General features: G+C 42.1%; 1 protein-coding gene across 8 annotated transcripts in view; it reads right to left on the minus strand.

The window, feature by feature from the left end:
* The window catches only part of CSMD2 (CUB and Sushi multiple domains 2), a 332,069-nt gene that overhangs the window by 251,758 nt on the left and 55,528 nt on the right, over positions 1–24,783 (minus strand). For all 8 annotated transcript variants that reach the window (XM_040534773.1, XM_040534777.1, XM_040534774.1 and 5 more), the window contains one exon: positions 15,231–15,447. In XM_040534773.1, the coding sequence (XP_040390707.1) occupies positions 15,231–15,447 (217 nt within the window). The remainder of the gene's footprint in view (positions 1–15,230; positions 15,448–24,783) is intronic.

Raw genomic sequence — 24,783 nt, forward strand, 5'->3', positions numbered from 1 at the left:
TCTGACACTACAAGAACAATCCCAGAGACGACACTTTTTCATCCAGTGACCTAATATCTAACAGGTACCACAGTAAAGATCATAATCCTTAACTCTCTTTAATCACTGAGGAAATCAAAGCCCAGAGAGATTAATTTATTTGCACAAGATGACCAAACAAAAAGAAGAACTGTAGAAAAAGGTGACAAGACTATTTACTAGACCAGAGACAGCACTGCACAAACACAGGCCACTTTTTTTTGGTCTCTCCCCCAGCCCCTTGCAGACTCACAGATAAATGGCAACTGTTAATTTTATTAAAAACATTACAAAAACATTTTTTTTTTTTTTTGTAAACTAGCCTTATTAGATCCCAGACACCAAATCCCTGTTACTATATTGACACAGCCAATGTACATTTCTCACAAACAATTACAGTTTCATAACTTATAATCCATCTCCTCATGCTTGGCTAAGGTGATTTACATAATAGGTTTACATAAGAAGCTTTTTTTTTTTTAAAGCAGTCTCGTTAAATTCTTGCCTGCTGTTATCAAGGACAGATTCACACCCAATCCCCAATGCCTGATAACCGTACTGAAACCAGGACTTTTACAAAAATGTAGAAGGAGCAGTGACTGATGGAACTCACTGCCACGTGGTACTGTTCGAGACCAGGAGTATTCACGTTGGATCATGACCAACACAAGAAGCATAGTAAAAATGGTTACTATAAGAGAGAAAGCTTAATGATTCTTACACACACATGCAGTTGCTCATCCCACTCTTCTTATACACCAGTTAGTCTTCCTTAAAGAGAAGGCAAAAGATCCCTAGTGATGGACTGCTCCTTAGGAAATACCTACAAATATGTATTTCATTTGAAGTTATCTCCTTACCTCCTGTATTATATGGAATGAAAAAAAAAAAAGCACTCAACAAAAACAACTCCTTAGTTTCTGGGGCCACCATCCTCTCTGCCCACAGGCCCAGGGACCAGGGACCAGCACACTGCAAGCTCCAGCCCAAGCACTTTCTCCTTAAGTTTGCCATCAGCCCCCTGGCAACTTCCAGAGACAGTAAGTGAACTTCCCTTCCTTCACTGTTCTAACTCTATTCCTAATTTCATAAACTTAAATATTATGTCAAATAGATTGAACTACCCGACTCATGAAAGCTGACATGCTCTGCCTGAGAACCTTATTAAAGCAAAATTTTCAGTTATCAGCAAAATTCATGCAGTTGCCAATGATGGCAGTCACGACTTAAATGTCAAGGAAGTACTTACCAGCTCTCAGCATAAAAGCCATTGTCTATACAAGTTGAAAGAACAATTGCTCCTGTTCATTAAAATAAAAGATTCCAAGATTCTTTTTTGCTAGGATTCACACAGTTTTACTGTGCACAGAACTGAGAAAGAGTGCCATAGTTTTCAATTTATTTTGCAATTTAATTAAAATGTCTTATTGAGACCCTCACATGCTCAAAAAAATCCAGGAAACACACGGACCAATTTTAATAAAAACATACAGGGACAACAAAATCTTTTTTTTTCCCCCAGCTTATCACCACGTACTGCTTTATCAGTATCCAAGAATTAGTTACCAGAAGTCTGTGCTTTTTATTTCCAAAGGAGATCTCTTCTCTGTGAACTAAGTTTTTGCATCAGAGATTCTGTTCGCAGGATGTACTAGTAAGACCCCACTTCACAGATGTTGATTTTAATTCAGGGCAACATTTACATGTCTGCTTATCTGAAAGCAAGTGCACATGTCCCATAGGAGTCAATAGGAATTATGTGCTACCTGAAACAAAATTGCCTGTAAGCATATATTCGTACTTTCTAGTTACAGGGCCTTGAAAGGGAAGCATGGCCTGTGCATAAGGGCATGAAATGATAGCAGAGGTTTGATCTCAGTCTTCTACAGATCCCACACTGACTGAACAAACAATTTTTACAGGAACCTCTGAGCTTCCAGAAACTCTAAAAATTAATAAACAAACCCAACCATCTCTCCAAGTCCTTAACTTCGCATGTGTGTTTGCATCCACGTAGTATCCCTGGAATGGCCAGCGGGAGATTGGCTGCCTGTTGGCACAGAAGGCGATCAAACACCATGTCTTGCCCTTCAAATCTAACAGCCTGCTGCCCACAAAATAAATGAAAATGCCCACATTAGTGCTAAAACTAAACTTATTCAGAAAGAAGCAAGGAATACTCAACAGTTAAGATATCTATATGGCAACGTCTACCTTCTCTGCTATGGATTTCCCTGTCTTCTGCACCACTCATGCCATGGAATTAATTCCACCCGTTCTCCACTAGAGCAGAGGTTTGGTCTCAGTCTTTCTACAGACTGCAGCAACTGCAGTCCAAATACAAGTTATGATTTTCCTCTTCTTAAACCTTCAACCAACACACACACAACTGCAGTTTCTCCTTTCTGATGTCCTCATCTTCTCCAAGCAAGAGAGCAGGCAATATTCTCTTGAGGAAACTGTAATTTAATTTAACAAGGCCAGTGCCTGTAAAACCTCAGCACGCCCGTTCCAAAGAGCCAGGAACAGCCAAGCATGGCAGGACACCCTGCCTCATTTTGACCTGGCTGCTAAACTGTCCTCAACGCCTTCCTCCCTAAATCTGCAGCCCAGGCAAATTTAAAGCATGGACATCAACATGATTGCTGAGAGAATATGAAATCATTCCCAAACAGCCTCATACATGAAACAGTAATTCTGATATCACTGTTATTTACTGTAGCAATAAAAAAAAGATGTATACGCTAATGAGAAAGAAAAGCAGCAAACTCCATTCCTTGTTTTTATTAAGGCCCATAACAAGAAGGTGAGGGCAGTAATAACAGCACGAATAATCATCTTCCATTTCTTCTGTACCTCTGGCCAAATGGATTATTGAGTGATTATCCCCTTAAGTTGCTTGGGGCCAACACTGATTGTGTGAGATTTTCAATGTGTTTTTCATTGGCTTAATTCTGTTCCTACTGTGAGGAACCAAACTAAACCAGTGCCAGAAATACCACTTCATAAGCTTGCCCTTGCATCACAGCACAGCAAAATCAATATACCAAAACAAATCAAAACAGAAATCACCCATCTCTAGGCACATCCTTCCTCACGCTTTGCCCCGGGTTTGCCCCAGACATTGCCAGACACTGCGGGTGTACCACTCGTACCGCTGCCTCACACAACAGCTGGGCTAGAAGCGAGATCAGGCCCAAGGCCTTGCAGTGCCGCTCGCCAGGAGCCCAGCAGCTTCCCCCACAGCACAGTGCCATCATGCCCCATGCCACCACAGCCTTCCCGATGCAAACTCATCCCATCTGCCCACCCAAGGAGGTGAACACCACACACAGGCCCCCCAACTGCTCTGCTCGGCAGGTTCGGCCTGAGGCCGAGCGCTCCTTCTGCCTCGAAGTCGCAGCCGGGACAGGCCACCTCAGCCCCTTTCCAGCCACTCTCCTCCACCCGCTGCACACTGCCGTCCCCCTCCATCAGGTACAATGCTATCACACACTGCGACGCAGGCTCCCATTTCGGAGTGCAGGTGCCGTAATTAAAACAGAGCACATTATTTTTCTGGTAGGATGCCCACCATCAGCTCAGACAGCAATCAAAATAGTTATTGCAGCTGGCAATCCAACAGCCTTTAAAGCATAAATGCTGGAGAAGTGTCTCAGAACATCTAATGAAAATGCATTGGATTGCATCATTTAACCCAGCATTAAATTACACTACACCATACTTCAGTGACTTTTTCCTGCATGTAATTTAAAGGCACCTATCAGCAAAAATTTCCCAAACAAACCACTCTTTTCACCACATACAGTCAAAAAGACCTGGTTCCATAAGGGCTGCTCTGGCAGCCCTTACTATGCCAGGGCAATTTTCAAGCAAAGTCAGGTGTAAGAGTGTTAAGGAAATACCACCTCAGAGTGCGAGCTGCTGTTTGGGAAACAAAGCCTGGAATCACCAGCCAAGTCCTCTCACACTATAATCCCTGCTAGCAAGGCAACAAACCGAAGCAGTCATTTGAAAGGTGCATTCATGAAGTGTTAGACCAATCCATTACCAGCTGGAGCCAACAGAAAGAGCCCAAAAGCTTACAATCAACTTTGAATCAAATTGTGTGTCTTACTCAGCTAGACAGTTGGCTGACATGCACACAGGAATAGGAGAGAGACTATCCATATGTTCAATCTCTCCTCTGAAAAAATGGGTAGAAGATGAGCAGTATTTAATTAATATTTGCAACTTTCTTAATCTTGATGAAAAGAATGTGCCAGCATTGTACTCCAGTTGCTACAAGAACACCTTCAGAATTGTATGCTTAAAAATTAAAATCTTAAGGGAACTGGAAACATAGCCCCATGTACTGGTGGTCATTAACAGAAGCCCTCCCCAAGGCTGCTTCATGGGCTATACGCTAAGACAGAAGAACAGATGCAAGAGATCAGGGAATTTATCCACTACAACCCTTCCGTCTCAGACCTCATTCTAAGTAGATTTTTTCTTTAGAAACAGTTGTGGCTGTGGAGGTGAAGTAATTGGGGTGGGGTGTGGGAATAAACAGCATCTTGTCATTTCTACTAATACCTGAGTTTTACAAACCATCTTTCATCCCTTAATTAATTTCCCCATATTTGTTGTCAATTTTTCTCCCTTCCTCTTCATATTTCTTTATTAAATAAAGCAGCAATTACATTAAGATGTTATTGTTTTAAATAATGTATGGACAGAATAACTGGTACCATGAATGTTTTAACTAATCACCAAGAAAACAAGCAGGGCATAATCCAAGCATACTTTCAGCTCTTGCATGCTGTGGACACACAGAAGTCCCTTCTCCAAGGCAGAATTCACTGGCATTACTTGGACAATTCTCAGCTCTGAAATGACGCGGTGAACCAAAAGGATCTCGGCTTAAAGTGATACTGTAATAACATACAACCAGTTTCAGTTCACACTTACTTATTCAAATTGTAGGAATGATTTATGCATAAAACCAAGCTGCTCTTCTTTTGGAGTCAAGCTCCAAAGAGGTCCTGAGCAAGTATCTCCAGAGGCATGCTGTGACCAGCAGTACCAGGAACTCTGCGTAAATTCTCTGTTCACATTTCACAAAGCAACTCCAAGGTACTTCGCTGCCAACCGACACATCCCATTTTATTCCATGCTATTTTCCAAACATCCTCTCTGCCCAGCTGGTTGATAATTAAGTTGCTTTTAAAATACTATCATCAGTTCACTCCGTCTGATACATTACTGTGTATTTTTCTTACCAAGCCAGTAACAATCACATCCCTTAAACTCATCCAGTGACACATGTTGTGCCTGGATTTTTTCAGAAAGTTTATTTACCCTTTGCTAACAGTCCTCAATCTAACATCATCCAATCAAGCCCACGTGCCAGTGTGACTTACGAATGAACTGCATTTTCTTCCCTTCTCCAAGCCAAGTATAATTCATCAAGCCACAAGAGTCCTTTGCTTACCTCTCTGACACTGACAAAGGCTTCATTAACTAACACAGTCTCTAGGGACAGTCACAGGGCTCATAAATTCCAGCCTAGATGGATTTCTTTGCTCATTTAAAATGGGTTTTGGGTCAATTCCCACTAGAAAAGTGTTATTTATAGGGCCTAAAGCCTCCACAGCCATCTCAAATATATGAGGCCTTCATGGCTCTCAAGCTGTGAACAGAAACTAAGCATCACATTTCAATACATTTCATTTTTCCATACAGTGGGACAGAGTAGGAAAAGCACAGACTTGGAATTTTCATCACATCCCTTCTGCGCTTATTTTGCCTGTACTTTCCCAGATAATAGTGAAATGCAAGCAGATCTCTGACAAACTTTGGCAGCTATATTTCTGGTCTTGTTATTACAAACCCAGAAGAAAAATCCTCAGAGTGGTTCACCAAATTTTAGCAACCTCTTGGCAAATCTGAGCTGATAATCTGAGTAAACAAAGACAAGACTGGATATAAACCAAGTAAAGCTCAGCAGTATCAATTCAAAACTTGGCAGTTTTAGATTATTTCTGACTTTCTTCAAAAAAAAGAGTCATTTTGGGTGTGAAATCCAGTAGATGGGGAAAAAAGCCTCGTACAGAGGCTACAGATGCTCTCGGAGCTTTCATGAGCTCCAGGAAGCAATTTGGGGACCTATTGTCTGCCTGACCAGACATTCAAAAAGTGATCCAGCAAAGGGAGAAAAGTGCCAAAATTTCACTGAAGTCTCGATAATTGCAGCCACGAAATGACAGTTCAATGGGACAGGATTTATGTTTCAGGGGAAAAAAAAAAAAAAAAAAAACACATTCCTCCTCCTCCAGACATGGTAAATCCGACACACATTCCACTGATAAGCAGCAAAACTGAGAGGCGTATGCTTATTGCGTACCTGAGCCCAGCAGAGAGCACGCACACAGGCCATTAACCGCAGAGGCACAATTGCGACCCCAGCTATAACAACAGCGATAAACAGAAGCCGGTAACAAACACTTAGAGGCAGCACAAATCTGCACAACAAACAAGGATTTCACCTGCTATTACAGGCTCTCTCCACAAATATTTGACTCGTGTGGGAGTAGCTCCATTTTCAAAGGATTCCCTTCTACCAGTAAACGTGTTTGCGTACAAGAAAGAGGAACACGATGAGGACACTGCAAATATCAGCCTGATAATGAAGCAACACACCATTGGCTGATGCCCAAGGAATATATACACCTTCTTGAGGAGCTTTACATACCCCCTCCCCCAGTAAACACAGGATTTCTCCCCAGGCAATCCTCAATTACCATTTCTAACCTCACAGTTTAATGGAGCCTTTGGGCTTTTTATCATAAATCCTCAATAGACAGAGGCAGGTTTTCTCCTGCTCAGTACCAACAGCTAACAAGGCTAACAAATTCTGAAAGAACTGGAAGTTTCCCATAAGCAGTAGTTGAACATACCTTAAGGCTAATCACTGTTCAGCCACATGAATAATCCCAGAACACGCTGGACATCCAAGATGGTGAACGTACGGACACATAATCAAGCAAAAACTTTAATTATGGCTCTGTTAGTATAGGTACTTACTCCACATGCACCCCTGTTCCTCCTGCTTTCTCCATTTGAATCTCAAGAAGCTGAAGCTACGCAACTGTAAAGAGCCAAAGCTGACATGCAGAGTGACTCCAGGTCTCATCTGCCAAGGGTGCACATCCCTTTTACTCTTTATGCATACAAAAATCAGGATTTGAACTAGACTTCGGACATCAGTCTCGAGGGAGAATCTTTACTTCCCCCAAGTGAATATTAAGTGGCAGCATAAGGCAAGCACTGTTCTGCCTAGGTGGTCCCAGGACAGGCAGCTCAGCTAGCTGGCTGTGATCTGTCTGGGGGATTTCCACATCAACTGCACTCCCACTGCTGACCAGAGCACAGCTATGCCTATGCTAATTCCTTAAATTTTTAGTTGTAATAACAAAATTTAATAGCAATATACAAGAAGGAAACGGAAATTCATTTTCTATAAACCTACAAGTTAAAAAGAAGCATCCAAAGGGCACAAAAACACAAGTTGTTCTTCATAACCGATACAGTCAAAAAACAGGTTAATAAGAAATTTGATTTTTAGATGTGTTATAAGATAAAAATAGCCTGAAACAAAAACCATTGCTCCTGCAGATGAAGATTTATCCAAAGACTGTAATATTGATTCATGTCATACCTACTTCTCTGTTCCCTTGCACCTTGTACAAGCAGTATCAAGCAGAGCTGGGATGAGAAATGCAGGTAACCGTGGATGTTTAGCAGGAGATCCCAGTAATGCACACTGCGCTAGAGGTGAAAAGCCTCAAATTCAAATCCAGCAGCACCAGAGCTACTCCTCGACCTTGCATTAGTCACTTTTTTCTGCTTCCATACTCCCCTCTGCCTCAAATCCAGGAGCTGTGAATAACTTCAGGGAGAGTCTGTCTTGCATACACCTGGTTAACTAAAGGTCCCGATTTCAATAGTAAAACTTCTACATAAATTCTTGAACAACAGCATTTCACACGTCAATTTACACATGGATCAGTGACAACATAAGCTACCAAACAATTCAAATGAAAATATTTGTCTCCTTCCTAAACCTTTTATTCCACTACAGCAGCACTAATCAGCTGTAGCCCTAAGTATTACAAAAACCCAATTATATTCTTTAAGAAAAAGGACCAGATGTCAGCAGCTGCTCTTGCACCACACCAAAATCCAATTCCAAGTAGTCCAAAAGGAGCCAGGCCACCCTCTGCCGCCCAACAGGAGCATAATGAATTAGAGTCAATAGGCACTGAAGATTTGTCAATTTTCTATTTCAGACTGCAAGTAATAGCACTCCACAATTTCATTGTATCTTCAGTGATCTAGTAAGACTGTATCATCTCCTGTAGTCTTTCATTAATTTTGATAAAAGGGAAATGCACACTGTCTAAAGAGGTGCTTTGCTTGAGAAACTCTCAAGGTCAGACGTTACAGTGAGATGAAAAAATTCCTTGACCTTGAGATTCACTGCATTCAAAAGATAATACGAAAACCCATGTGCTTTTTCTTCCTCCAGGAAGATGGCATTAGAAAGTATGGCTGTAAATTTTACATTTCATACTTTGATTCTTTCTTTACCCTAGCAAACAGGCCCTCCAAGCGGGGGCTTTTAAGCATTCTACAACTTTAACTTACAAAAATAAAAATATATCATTTTACAGATGGGAAAGGGGAGATTAGTAATTTGCCTAATGTCACAGAGCAGAGCAGCTGCTGGGCTCAGAACAGGACTAAGACATACGCCTGACTTCCCTGCTACACATAAAAAGATGATAAACTTTCTCTGTATAGGACATTTAGTAGTAAAACAGCAGCAGATATTGTCTTTATCACTAGCCATCTTCGATAAGGAAGAGGAGCAATCCCATGAAAGCTATTAGAGCTCTCACCTTGCAGATGTATTTTACGTGGAACACTAGATTTGGGCACTGCAGGGTCTACAGTGATCATAAATCAGATCACATTCAGACTTCATGATGCTCTACTTCTGTTGTCTAAAAGGCTTGTAATCATTGGACTAAAATGCAGCCTGAAGTAAAACCAAACATCAGCTAGAGGGATCTAGAGAATACTACCTGGTCCTGGCCTTCAGCAATTACTTCGCATCATCAACAAGGCCATGTATCGTCAGACTACAGCGGTAAACTGCAAAAGGAAAGCTTAAAGAGGGAAGGGTAATGCATTATGCCACACAAGGTTAACTGTAGGCCAGAAAAAGAAACCCCTCCTGACCTGCCCTCTCCATGCACGTTGGACTTCACTGGCGAAACACATCAGCGATGTCCTGCAGCAGGGCACTTTGTGGGCATCCCCCTTTCTTCCCTCCCACCGCTCAGCATCTAAGGGATAGGAGACTTTCATAACTTGTGCCAGCTTGGGCATGGAGAGCTATCTATCAGGACACCACGATCCTCCCCGGCATTTCTGCATGCCTTAAAACCCACCTCAATTACTAACGGCATTCAGTACTCCCAGATCTATCAGAAGCAGAATGCTCCAGCGCAGTCTTAATTACATCTATTAGATGTTGTCTAATTATAGAAAATCTTTCTACACTTAGCATACCTTAATATGAAGCAAGATGCATTGTCAACGTTTTCTAGTAGATTTTACCCATTAGCATGGTTAATCAACAGTTTAGGCGGAAAACAGAAGACAGAAAACAAAAACCAATCCTGAAAACAAAATATTGTTCGAGTAACAATAATGCCTTAAGGCCCAGTGACAGACAGCCCCTGTACTAAACACACAGCAGGGAATAGCTGGTCCCACAGACAAAATGCAGAACAGCCATCAGCTAGGAAACTACCTCCCCAGTCAGTATTTTATTCAGTGGCTATGAATAAAAGGCTCACATTTTCAACAAGGTCCTGTTTTTACCAGACATGGTACAGGCCACAACCCAACAGGAAGATCTGAGAGGGCAGATCCTTTAACCTTTAAAACAGGGCCAAGGATCCAGTATCGTGGCAGGAGAAAAAAAAACACACAACATCCCACCCTGATAGCAGCAGCAGCTTTTATCACTCATCACAACAAACACCGTCCTTGGAAAAAAACAGAAAATTTGAATACAGCCTCAGAATTGAACAGCCATAAACACAGTTGCATTCACTCCATTAGCTTTCCAGGACTTAGTTCCATCAAATATCTCAAAATCTGAAAGTTCAAATATTCTGCACTTCTTCGGAACAATACAATGGGGCTGCCAGCAAAAGGCCCTCGTGCTGCTGGAGCAGTTTAAACAAGCATCAGGAAAAAACTGCGTGCGTGTTACTCTGCAGAGAACTTGAAGTGTTTGGGTTGTTTTTTTTTTTTTCCTCCCCAGGGACTCAATATGAAGTGACAGAAAGACTCTGCTAAAGGGAAAGTGGAGATAGTATTCTGAAGTTGAGTAAGGATGACAGAAGGATTTATCTGGCCCTCTTTATTCTCGTTATCTTTACCCTTCGTAAAAAGAACTATGATCCCCTAGGAGACATGAGCTAACTATAAAGGACTATGTCACAGGACCAACGGTGACTCAACAAAATCCTAACACAAGTTTGTATATCACCAGACAGCAAACGTTAAAGAATTTTCTGGAAAATAGCAGTCTTGAACTCGGCCAGTCCAATACCTGAAGGCAGAACCCCAGAACCCTGCTGCAAGCAGGAGCACCCAGCACGTGGGGGGGGAATTCTCTCCTGCACTGCTCCCTTTATCTCTTCTCCTCCTCCCTTTTCATCATTTTTAAGATCAAAAGCTTTGTTCTCCTGATTTGTAATTAAGTACAAGACACCCAGTTCAATTTTTCAAAGAGTATTTAGGCAAGATACAGGTATTCCTGTTGTATCTGTAAAATAGGTCACGCTGGTGGATAATTCACCTCTTATCAGTAGCATCAAGTAATTTTAAGATCAAACAAAATACTTCATCTTTCAGTCAATTACATATGGCCAAAGAGATGGTTTCTAACCGCGCACACAGCACATTGATAGCAATCCTCCTCTCAACTCTTCAGTTATCTGCCAGGGAAAAAGAACAAGCATCTCCCTGGAATAAGCAACACAAACTTTAACAGAAAACGCTGACCAACAACCAAAACGTGAGCTAGAAGACAAGTTACAGCTCCACTGAGCCGAAGGCAGCAAAGATCTCTTTGCTTTATGTAGGAAGCTATTGTTTGGAAATTCCTACCTCATTTTCCCTAACACTCTGGAGGCATCAGAACAGGACAGCTCCTCCTGCTGTGTAAACACGTACCTCGTACCTCCCGGTAATGTCTGCAGAAACACACCAACTGCACCACCAAGATGCTGGCTGGAGCAAAGACTTGCCTTTTTTTTTTTTTTTTTTGATACATTGGCTCAAGCACTTTCCTAGCCAAATTCAGTGTTATTCAAAAATTCCCTGTTAGACCAGAAGACAATACAGTCACCTCCCCATGTCAGATGGGAAGCAAAGCCCACAGGTTGTTCGGTTATGAAAGCCTCCATTCACTGCTGACCCTGGCATGGTTCAGCATGTGTGCAACTGAACAGCATAACCTGGTAAAAAAGATTGCCCCTTCTTTCCTTTTGCCTTTCCAGAGCAATTTTAATTTAATTTTTTTAATTTTTTTTTTTAATTTTTTTTTTTTTTTTTTTAGGAAAAACTTCTGATTTCTTAAATTGACCAGTCCTATTCTGAGTGTACATTCAGTAGCTTCCTTCAGGAGAATAGGGTTATGCTTGTGAAATAACTTACTTTCCAAATCTATTGTAAATATACTTTCTCTGGATCTTTCTGCAGGCCTGAAACTTCAAAAAAGTAAATTAGCAACTAATTTAAGATTCCTACATTAAAAGCATCCTGCAAATTATCAGTATCAGATGAAGCTACTTGATGTCATGTGGTTTTCCTTAGCTACGTTTTTCTTCTTGTCAGCTGCTGTCTGGTTATGTCATGTAACAACACTCAGATATGAAAAGGTGTAAAGCATCTCCCAAATCCCACAGCAATCTTGGATCCATAAATAACTCCAAATATTCAAATTTCAGTCAGGTTTCTGCTGAGCTGCTAAGCCCAGCACGGTGGGAAACCAATCAGGAAACCAACCTGACTGGAGCATCCTCTTAACAATGACACAATCAGCAAAGCACAACGGGAATTTGCAAAAAGTATTCTTGAGCAACTGCAGTTCTCAGATCAGATCTCTACACACGCCCCTCTGATCCCACTGGCAACTCAGAATATTCAGGGACTTGAAGGATGGGCATTTAGGATAGCTTGGTCTGGTTTTATGAGCACAAACACTGATGAGAAGGAAAGCCACATGCAGGCACCAAAGTTACAAGTCTCTGAACTGTTGAATACACATAGCTCTCCGACTCAGGTCAAGGAGAAAAAAATCTGCAGCCATCTCTGTTCACAGGATCCAAAGAAGATTCTGCTACAGCGGTCCCTGCTCGTGGTGGTTTCACTGGCTGAAAGCCAGCGTATGGCACTGCAAAAAAGCAGAATTATCTGAGAGAGGCTGAAGAAGCAAGGACTGATTTTTATCACGAGAAACAAGGTCCGATTTTTATCGAACAAGGCAAAGTCACAGTGAAAGATTGCAACATCGCTGGATATCTAAATTAAGACACTGAAACAAATTTAATATTCACACACATCACGAACACACAAGGCAAATTCCCTAATATACAGTAAAGCAGTTTATTAGCAAACGTCTCATTGGATTAAGTCTGCTCTTATTCTATTAGGGAACTTTCACACCACATTAAATTGCAAGACAACAGGGTGTTTGCCAGCACAGGATGAACACAATTAGTAACCCTTTCCCAGAAAGGAACACAGGCACGACACTGAGACACCAGACTGGGGGGGGCTCTCAGCAATACATGGCTTACATGGAATATCAGGGTTTTGAGAAAACTAACCAGTCTCCATCCCTCTGCAAGAAAATATTAACAGGTAAGCCCATCATTTGTACTGAGATCATTCTGTTCTCCCAGACAAGCAGGCAAGACCTACTGAAATAAGTCCCTGGTGTCCAACAACATAAACTTGTCCGGGAGAAGCAGAGAGGTACAGTTCCTGTCTTTGTTAACTGTTTTGCTGGTAGGCCTTGAACAGCAGTCAAGAAAATAGTTACCTTCTCTACACAAACAGGTTTTCTTTCCTTCTTTTACGCTTTCTTACAGCTTATTTTGGCCCACCTCCTGGTAGTATGATGAATGACGCGTGGTCATCCATCTTCAAGCGCTGCACTTCGATGATGAATGGAGTACATTTCGAAAGCAGTCAGAAAAAACAAAATTGATGGCCAAAGGAAAAGAAACAGAGAAAGAAGAAAAAGGCCAATGTTGGGCAACAGCTACAGAGTTTAATGAGGTAAGATTGATGTACAAAAAAAATATTAGCCGAACAAAGCAGTTAGACAGCAAATAGCACAGAGGAGCAAGCTTCAGGTTTTGAAATCACTAACCTAGAAATGTCCAGGGGAAGAATGCTAGTGCCCATCATGCACAAGTCCATGTCTCATTAACTTCTGGAAGTCCTTTCAGACCTCCAGAAAGCTTCTCCAATACCTTTTTCTTTCCATTTATTTTACTTTTCCCCCACTGCACTAAATACAAACCACTACCCAAGCACCTTATCTACAACTCACATACACTTAGACACCCAAGTCATACAACACATTCACCAATGATGCAGGTCGAAGGACACTATTTGCCTTCCTGACCTTCCCCCAAACTGCAAGACTGCAAGATATGAGGATAGTAGCCAAGCTGCATCTCAGAAGTTTGTTGTACTGATGAACTGCATTAAGATGCCCTTGCTGGTACTTCTATCTGTAATCATATCATGATTATGAGTAGCTCAGAACAATACCTGGATGCAATTTATCTACAGTGTCTTACCGATTTACTCCACCATGACCCTACTTCTGAACTAATCTCATTCATGGATTTTGCTTCTTCAGCAGAACCTTCCACTGACATCCAGAGGGCAAAAGGAAACGTCTGGCACTGCTGATGAGCAGAGAAATTTGCTGGGGGCTTCTCAGGGCAAAAGCTGCATCAACTACTCACCATACAAAATCTCCTGAGCAGAATTTTGTATAAGACGTAGGCATCTTTTACATAATACCCAAAGCAAAGCACTACACTACCTTCTGATTAAATGATGAGGTCCTGTAATTAGGATGATTCTCAAGCACAGTTGCAAGATGAAGATATGATTTATTTACATAACTAAAATCATCTACATAAAGAGCTGATTTTCACCAGTGTTTTTAACTCAGATTTTACAGTTGTGTTAGACAAGACAGTGAGGTCAAATGACCCATTCGAAAATGGTTTGAAGTAAAATTAATTTCCAGAACTGTCCATGATTACAGCATCCCAACTGGAGATTTTAACACTCGAGGCTGCCATTGCTTCTTACTTTTTGCCTTTATCACAATCAGACACCAGTTGCAGTTAGACACCACATCAGAAAACAGCAGTCATATCACACATCACCAAGCAGATTTCATCTATGCTTCAGATCTAGGGGGCTATTATTCCTTCAAACGCAGAAATCTGGCATGTCGCGTAACAGTTGCTATCACAGCAATAAATTATTTTTCATAATCAGCCTCTCATTTAAGTTTATATTAACACCAAGATTATACCTGAAAGTCTTAGAGATCAGACTCCATGGAGAGTCTTCATACTAAGCTATTATACTTGGTAACTCCTTACCCCTGAAGGTCCAATAGTTTAGTCAGAGGTGAACAGAAAATACCATCCCAGCCCAGCTAGTGAGAAAACTACAAATTAGGGAATTACCCAAGTTGACCCACAAAGCATTTGGCAGAAATATAACCTGAAATCCATTATCCATCCTCCCACTCAGAGAATCTCTTTTGGATTGAAGGAAGCTCCTCTGCACATTGGCTTTGCTTTCCATTTACTCCATTTTCTAATTAACTTCTCTGGATGTCTGGAATGACTTTTGATAAATCATTACTGTCAGGCATTCAGAGAAACATTTCAAACCTTATCAGAGATAAGAAAGCAAAACAGCTATAAGAACTGCTCATGAAGAACTCCCAGTTTATTGCAGCATCAACCTGCAACCTAGATGCCTTAATCTGAGTGGAAGAAATGGGAGCATGTTTATAAACATTGTTGTTTCAGACAATATACCTTGTTCTCAAGTTCCCCTGCTGAGGCAGTCCATCGTAGATAGATAACACATCGAAATCTTCCTCTAACGCAAAAGACTGGAAAACAAGCTGTATCCGGTTCTGCTCCTCGGCAGTGATTGTCCACGTGCAGTTTGCATAATTTGGATATCCATATGGAAAGCCTGGACTCTGTATTGTCCCATTTGGGCCATGCAAAATGTAACTGCAGTTCTGGGCTGGCAAAAGAGAAGACAAAAGTAGAAGTCAAACAGTGCAGAATACAAATTTAACAATCTCCATCAAAACAGATCACACAGGATTCTTTCCAATGAATTTGTTCTTCCCCAGGAATTCCTGGTCCTGGGGAACAGATAAAGGTAGTCTCTGCGGATGTGTTTTTGTGCTCCCTGCAGGAAGTCAGACCCCAGATACCCATCTCCTGTGTAACACTCCCTCTAGCTTTAAATCTAATAGGCTAATAACAGCTAGATTACAGCAGCCACCAACTATAACTGGAAAACAGATACTTTCCCAAAGGCCCTTTCACAGCCCATGACCAAATCCAATACACTCTTCATTGTATGCTATGTGTTTTTGGATTTGCCCCACTTCAGGAGAATCTAGCCAAGAGTGGTGCCTCAAGCATGAAGGGTACAGAGGCCACAAAGCAGCAGAATGACAGTGACAAAGCTGACCATTCTTTTACTCTTAATTGCACTGGAATAAAAGAAGATTGAGCTAAGATCAGGGCTCAGCAGTGCGTACAGAGACTTGCACCACTTCCACCTTGGAAGGCCAAGAACTGCAACGGACGTAATAAATAAGTACACAGAGGAACTGAGTCACCAAATGAACAGTCTGCGTGAGATTGCATGAAAACGATGACCAAAATCAGAAATTAAAGGTGTCCTGCATCCAGAAAAAGCAGGACTCAGTTCAAAGGCTTAAACAAACCATTCTCAAACAGCGACTTGGAACTACTAAAAGAACCTACAACAAGAAAACCCAAATATTTGCAACTTCTAAGCCAGCAGTTTGTTCTTCTCCATCAGCCTTCTTTCAGGTACGTGTTGCTCGCTAGCCCTGAAACTATCTCCCAGGAGAGGGAAGAGCCAGCGTTTATTACAAAGGACCTTTTTTCCACGCAGACTGCCTTAAAAGAAAGGTATGTTCCCACTTGGTCTCCAGTTTGCATGCTCCAAACTGGCAACTGGACCACTGCAATGCAAAATGGGCTGTGGCCCTGAGCTGCCATCACCAGTCACATCACATACCTGTTAGACCTTATGAGGCCACACAGGAAAGAAACCGGTGGCTCGAGACAGCCTTCCCAGCCTGCTCTGTTTTTACTCACCCAGTTCTAAACCATTTCAGCTCCTCACGCAGGCCAAACACAAAGCAAACGTCTGCCCATCGGTATTCCTAAGGAGCTGCCCTGACTCTGTAGCTACATCTTCTGAGACAGAAGCCGAGTCCTGCACCCACCACCTAAATATCTAACACCTCCCTCAAATCAATTTTTCCTTCCCCAAAGCACTACCTGTGAACACTCCATCCCAAAGATAAAGATCAACTGCCATGATGTACAATTTCTGGATATATGAGGGTTTTCTTCTCTCTGGGCAAGCCAGTATATGTGCTGGGAACAGCCTAAATGACAAATTCTCCTTAGTGCTTTCCTCTCTTCACTGCTACTTTACTGGAATGTCTTTTGAGGCACGAAGACAAATTCACCCAAACAAACTTGTGTAACTCTTTGCTGTTTTAATGGAATAACTCCCACACACACCAAAATGAAATTCCAGTTTGCAAGGCAACTGCTGTGAAACCCAAAGCAGGATTTCACCTTTACCCCACGGCCAGCAGACTTCTGATCACTGCTGCTTGCATTTGGTCTGGCTCTTCTTATTGATGCTGGATTGTTTACCCCTGCTTATGCAGATAACCCAGTCTTTCAAGTTGAAATGAATCCAACTAGAAATTACTTCTTTGATTTCTCAATGCTTTTTTCAAAGGCAGCAATGGTATTTGCACTTCTGAGTGCCAACCAGCTACAGGTAAAGAACTGCAGAGTAGGGCTCATTAAAGCCAATTATAATTAGATTGACCTACTTTGGTGCAAAAACGCTTAGCGAAACTTGTCTCCGCGAGATGAAGCTCATACCTTCATGAATCCAAAGTGGTCAAACATATTTACTACCCAGGGACTCTTTTTGTATCATGTTTATTTTCGTATCATGTTTACTACATCAGCGAGAGTTAGGACAGCCCTGCCATCCCCGGGGACTAGAGCTGAGCTAGGCACGACTCATTAACAAGCCTCGAGTACTTCGCATTTCTGCGGCACCTGGCATCTGCCTCTCTCCATGCACTTTGTCAATACGCAATAAACATGAGAGTGGAATCCACCTCCCTCCTCTGCCTCAGTTCCATTCATTTGCAGAGCTCCCAGAAAGGATGCATTAGCTCGGTGCCAGCAAGCTGCACGGGACTGGGAATATTACTGTTACCACGGAGGGGTAAAATTAGGCCTGGGTTGGTTTAATAACTTGAAGACTGCCAAAGATCCATAAGCTTCAGTTCTCTAAAATTCAATCACATCCTCTTTTCTTCATCCAGACTGGCACTCAATAGGCAATGTGGGGATATTGAATCTGTCTCTGCTGCACATTTTTTATTTTAATCATAAGTAAATGTCATCAGAACAATTTAAGGAAGATTGGGAAATTAAAGAGGCTCTATCCTGCTATTTCCTGATGGTATAAAAGCTACTGATGCTGCATGAAGTTCAAAAAAATAAATTCAAGGTCAGAGATGCTGTGTTTCAACTACTCCCAAGGTCATATGAAAAACAAGATTTAAAATCAACGTAGGGTGATGCTGTCCTTGCATAATTAGTGATTAAAGCAAAGAATAAAAAGGCAGAAGAGTGTAAACCTAGCTGAATAAAAACAAATACATAATAGAAAATAGACACAGTTCTATGACATATCAAATCAATCTACTGAAATAATTGCATGTTCATGATTCTGACCAAGATGTGCTTTGAACACAGCTAACAGAAAATTGCTTATTGCAAACAAAAATTAGTTTTTCAAAAGCTGACAATCTGGAAAGCAATATATTGTTCATCAACTGTAATAGTAGGGAGCTTCATTTATGTTGAACGCTGCTGGAAAAAGTCAGCAGGCATGGGAAAGACATCCAGGAAGCCCCAGAGAATGTATGCATAGTCTATAATTTGTTTTCAGGTATGAGTTAGCTCAGACTTGACTGACAAAACCTTACCTGGAGTCTAAAGCACATGACAACGAAACATAACGTTTCTCCTCTGAAGACTTGCAAAAAAAAAAATTCTCTTTATCCCTTTGGCTCAGAAGCATGGACAGGTAGATATAAAGGACAATGACAGTCAGTGCTATAAAAGTTTAGATGAATTTGTATTTGATAGAGGATGATATTCTTCCAAAGTCTCTGGAGCACTCTTTCCAGCGCAGGAGTCTGACACGAGGCACCTCCACACACCTCACTCAGGTAATGGAAAAGCAGGAGCTTCTTTCCTGGGTCACATCAACAATCCACCTTGTCCTTCAGCTCATCGTGGCCAGGTGGCCACAAGACAAAGCACCAGTGACAGCACAAGCTCTAACCTGAAGCCACTGTTTTACACCCACTGCAGGTCAGCATCAGCCCTGCCATCAGAGGATTTACAAGCCTTCCAGAAGGGTTGCATTTACCCCTCTCGCTTTGCCACTCCTTATTCAAAAGCCACAACAATGAAAGAGAAAGGTGAATACATACAGCTAGCACATCTGATGTCATCTACCAGAAGGTCTGGCACAGCAACGTAAATATTTATGTAGGTATTCCACCTTTTAATGCTATTATTCATGGGCTTCTACTTTCTGAAGTTGCAACACCAACAAGAAACTCATCAGTGGATATGCATTTGTGGGCAAGTGTCCTATTTTGTGACAGAGATGAGTAGGCTGAGAATGGAGCTAATGCTAACTTGTACTCTGCCAATGCAACCTGTCATTTTCAATTCTGGAAAGTGGTTTATTATGAGAGTATATCTTTTTAATGAATGCATCAATGTAATTTTATTGCAGTAGCACTTAGTTTCCAGACAAGGACGAAGGCATTATCACGCTTGGCACTGTTCAGTGGACAGAGCTTTTCTTCAACAAGATCACATCTAGCAGGGAGGAAAAAACACAACCCAACAAACACATTAATAGAGGGCTTGGTGCTTAGCAGAAAAAACACATCTTTATCCAGGGGCACAACAACCATTTCCTCAATGATAGAGCATAAAACTCAGCTTTACCTGTCTCAACTCACACCACTTGTTTTGTGCAATATACGCTGCTTGAACGACGTACACAGACGAACCAGCTTCACTCCTGGACCATATGCACAAGGAAAATGAAATATTTACTTTGCAGTATGCTCACAAAAGAACCACATTCCTAACAAAAATACAGGCTGTCAGTGGCATTTTATAATACGCAGTTAATCCACACGCCACAGTTTCACAGGACTAGACACTTAAAGATAAGCCAAATACAGCTCTGTCTCCCGCTCGTTGAAGGGGGAAAAGCTGCACACCCCTCAATTCAGGGTATCGATCAGCCTCGTGCCGCGCAGAGGGCAGGGAGAATGCCCTTGTACACAACAACCGAGGCTGCTTCTGACAATAGAAGCTAAATTACTGGAGACAGAAGCTGGTGGGAGGTTTACTTGTGCTATCAATCTGAAGTTGTTTAGACACATGAGCGAGGGACCATTCTCGTATTAGTCACTCCTGCCTAAGAGTGGCCTCCAATGCAATATTGCAGCTTGAGGACTAGAGCGAAACAGTCCACGCACCAATGACTGCAGTGAGGGTGGCACAGAACTGGTTCTCACATCCTCCATGTCTCACGGCTGGCAGTCATGATGGCCACTGTACACTGCCCAAAAATCAGCTGACATATGAATGAGGAGACTCAACCATTAAAACCCATTCATAGTAACAGAACTTCGTTATTTCCTTCAAATAAACAACACTTGCATACAGGAGTGATCTGCCTTGGCTGCTGCACCCTTCAAGTCTCTTCACTTAGAATTTCAGCAGATCTCCAGACCCAGATAAACTTGTGCTTTCAAATACTGTTACTACAAATGCTCTTTGAAGGAGCTATTACAAAGGTGTTGTTGGCTAGTACAAAGGCAAAGAAAATAGGTACAAAATACAAAAATCCAAGATTGGTTAACCACCTTCCACCTACTTCCAATTCTTTAAGCTTTCCAGGCCAGATCCATGATGGTGTAAATCAAGGAAACGTTTTAACTATTCTGATTCACATCATATTAATCTCTCGGATACAATACTTTGGAGAGAGGAAAACAGAATTTACTTCTGAAGTGCTTCCTAAATTATAACGGTGCCCTTCATTTCTCAGCAGAAAAAAACTAATTTAGCGAACACTGATGTATGGTCATTGCACAATTCACAAGGAACAAATATCAAATCATATATACTGACTTGCTCTCAGCAGTATCGTCTATTAGTGATACATGGCTGTCTTCTCCTTAATGCAGCAGCGTTTGGTATTGTCATTTTCTTTAGTTATTGTTACTTAGGTACAAGTGTTTCTATTTTGCATTGTTCTAGCCTATTCACTGAAATAGATGAACATAAAAAACACTTTCCCCAGTGAAACTGAAATCCATATCCTGCAGACACAATGCAAGCACATTCCATTCTGACCTGAAATACCAGGGCCAGATTCTGCTACTTCATCAGTAACTTCTCAATTTTTTTCTATGTACATTACTGCCTCAAATCATTCACGTTCACTACATGAAGACCTTCAAACCAAGGCACTAGACCCCATCTCAGAACCAGAATGCAAATGCTATTTAGGTTTTCAGCATCCTCTGAGCACGCGTTTGGATGCCCTGAGCCTGGTAGTGCCCAAGGATGGAGACAGAGATAAGACAGCCAAACTCAGCACAGCAGCGCCCCGGTTTTCTTTGTGGAATGGCGCACGTGAAACCGCACAAGACTCGCACGACTCTTCACAAGGCTGCGTAGATGCCACAGCACAGGACCAGCACCTGAGGTCCCTACTGGACTTCCCTCTCCACGTGAAGGCACAGGCAAGCCCCTTTCCGAAGGGGCCTCAAAAGACTACAGTCATGAGTGGGTTGGGAAATGGCTGCAGCCAGCTCCTTCACACAGGTCTTTTCACAACCTTATGCCAAGAACACCACATTAAAAACTCACCCCCTGTATTAAACAGTCATTAAGAATTCCGTATTATTTTTTAAAACATTGTTTGATCTGCCATCTAAATTAGGAAAAAGTTTTTTTGCCCCAATGTTTACTCTTTTGAATCATTTATCAGCAACTAATCATGTTTTCTTACATAGCGGACCTAGATCTTCTCAATCACAATTCAGAACTAGTTTACCCATCGTCTAGCTTTGATTCTCCTGTTCATACAATTTAAGTGAACACACAGTGAAAGTACCTTCACACTTCATAAATCTAAGCCTTGTTTCCCTAAGTATTCACCTTTTCATAGTTTCAACTTAACCTACAGTCTTATATCAAAGCCTTCAGGGTAATAAATAATGCAGAGACATTCCATTAACTATAACTTTTAATCAAAAGCCACTGGATTGAAGAACATCATCAAGGGGATGATTTACACCTCAGATAGCTAGGGCCTTTTTCTTCTCTGAACGCATGGAATGAAGAATACAAGGGCAAAGAACAAGCATTTTATCTGAATCCAGCTCAAGCCCCTACTGCCAAGCCCAGGAAGAATTACAGCACCCACCTCAAATCAAGAGCAGTACGTGAGCTTTCAACCTACAGCAGGTTTGCACAATCCTGCGGGGTACTGCAAATCAAACGCACCGTTCTTGAAACCAACTTAGTCACTCCTCCAGTCCTCAGAGACATTTCTTCCCTTCCATCCCAGCAGTCCTTCACTCCAACTCTGCCATCACCTTAGGTGCCATTTAGTGCTGCCCATACCTGGGGAACAGAGCCCAGGTTTCTAGACAGCTATCAAAGACATCTGTTACCTTTAGGCGTCATTCCAACCTCAGCATAGCAATTCCGTTTTAAGGGATTCCCAAGCAGAGAAAGAAAGGGAGGAGAGGAGGTGATGGTGGAGTTAAGATGCAGCAATAACATATTTAGCTTTCCCCACGTGTCCATCTACTCTCTCCCAACCAAAACTTTTGCCTTAGAAGATTATGCAAATTCCCCACACCCACAGGGGATTTCTAAACACATTGCTATCCTTGCAGCTCTCCAGCAAAAGTTCCAACCAAGGCACCTTCCGGGTAGAAATTGCAAATACTTCCATAGCCCAGGAAAGGCAAGTCTGGAACCTCCAAGGGGCACTGCACTGCCACACAGATGTGTGATGATATGATGTTTCTAACATGTCTTGGAAGCGACACACACGCATTTTAGATTAGGAAAATCCTGGACAAAAGCATGGTAGTTCTTCCATTTCCCTAATGCCTGGCCAGATCCATCTTGGCACTGCTTTAGGCCAGCTCATTTTTTCCTACACAGACTGGACACAAAGAACAGTTTATTCCCCCCACCTGTCTCTTCCCAAGACAGATGATTTACAACCTGCACTTCTCTTGTCTGCAGGCACCTGTGAAAGGAAAAGAAACGTTTGCCTATTCTTTTAAGTTCTCTAGAAACAGAACGGGCACCTACATACTGTGATAATTAATTCACCAATTTATTTTTGCTTAACAAAAGTACCTAAACTGGAAATGCTGAGGTCAACAGACCCAAAATGTTGGAAAGTGCTACCAGAGGTAAACCCAACCTGCTCAGTGCTTCCTTGTTCAAGTGTGCTTCCAAACCGCTGGCCAGGTTCTGGCCTCCTCACAGCTGCTCCACATCTGTCTGCGGCATAAAGTCAAAGATCAGCCAAAACGCTGCAGCTAGGGCAAAGCCTGGGTGGAACACTGCCCCATTCCCATGGTTGAGATGCTGGCTGCACATTTCCTCCTCAACACCAAAAGCTAGCCTTCTCTTTAGAAAAGGAAAAAAAAAAGTATCTTCTGCTTTATTATACTTTGTTTTTATATTTCATGTGTGAACCTCGAAAGGGCATACACTTACAGTAGCAAGGTCAAAGAAGTTCTGGTGTGCTGCAGAGAAAAAAGGAAAATGCCTAATTTTAGGTACCATCAAAAGCCATTGCAGGGGAAAACTCAGACCACAAGAACATGACATCGCACATATGTCTGTCTTACCGCTGCACAGCAGCCCCCTGACGTGTTGAGAGGCCAGAGACTGCAACTGCTGGAAAGTAATGCCTTGTTTGGTTAAGACAGAAATTGCCTAACTGAGTACACGGGTCATAACAGCAGCTGCCAGATCTCCCCTTGAGGCTAAAATCTCTCTACTCTTAGCAGAGGGACAGAGTGCAGCGTGGCATGCTGACCTGACATGGGCTGTCTTCTGCAAGCTTGCTTCATCCCTACACTGGAATGACCTGGGAACAGAAGGGACTTGGTCTTCAAGACCCTTATCAGATTTTATTTATTTTAAAAACAGATCTCTGTCAAAGGGCGACCCAAAAATCACACTACCATGGTGTAGCTGGTAAGGACTTGAGCTGTTCCATGAGTATCACAACACGCACTCCTGGGGGCTATTGAAGAGACATCAAGGTGTCATGCTGGCTTTCCCCAGGTGCACGCTGTACCTTTCTCAGCTACTTTTACAGTGCTTACCCCTGCAGATTTAAGTACCACTTTACCATCTGAAATGCTTACAGCCTGAACAGAAGCAAAGCAAGCTAGGTAACAGGACAGGCATTTTGCAGTGAAGACTTGCTAAGCGAGGAGGGAAGTGGGATGGATTCCTTCTGCTTTTGTTGGTAGAAGCGAAGTAGAATAGCTCACACTAATAATAGAGAATAATAAAGATTACTTCAGCGTTATCACCAGAACAGTTTAAAGAAAGCTATATTTTCAGTTAAATATTTCAACTTAAACACGTATTTATTTCACTTTTTTTCCTCTTTGCTATTCCCTCCCCCATCCCTTCCACTGCAAAAGTTGGGAGAGGGAAGAGAAAAGCCAAAAAAGGGAGCTCAGATCTCTTCAATATTTTGCAAGAACATTTAGCAGGAACAGTTTTAAATGATTAATATCTGAAGTCCTGCACAATCACCAGGCTAAGGCACTCCTGTGGCAGAAAATCCTCTCTCAGCAGACAAGGGCCTAACCGTATTTTGTTGTGCCCTTGTGGGACTTGGTTCTGTTTAGGGCTGGAACAATCGCCTGGAGCCAAGTTCCTCACACTTTGTATTGTCCTTCTGCTGTAAGCCTCTCAATAGAGATTAACAACTTCAAGATTTTATACTTGATTTTCTTCAGCTTTAAGCACACTGCACAGCCCTCTCCGGACCCTTTTACAACTCCCAATGAGTGCTTTGTATGGGCTCAGGCAGGGAAAAGTCACCACCCCCTCCAATCCTTTCTGCTTTTATAAGGATGGAATAATGCTGCTTTCCTCGCCCTTCTCTGAGCGT

This window comes from Cygnus olor, chromosome 23 (assembly GCF_009769625.2).
Source record: "Cygnus olor isolate bCygOlo1 chromosome 23, bCygOlo1.pri.v2, whole genome shotgun sequence".
Lineage (NCBI taxonomy): Eukaryota > Metazoa > Chordata > Aves > Anseriformes > Anatidae > Cygnus > Cygnus olor.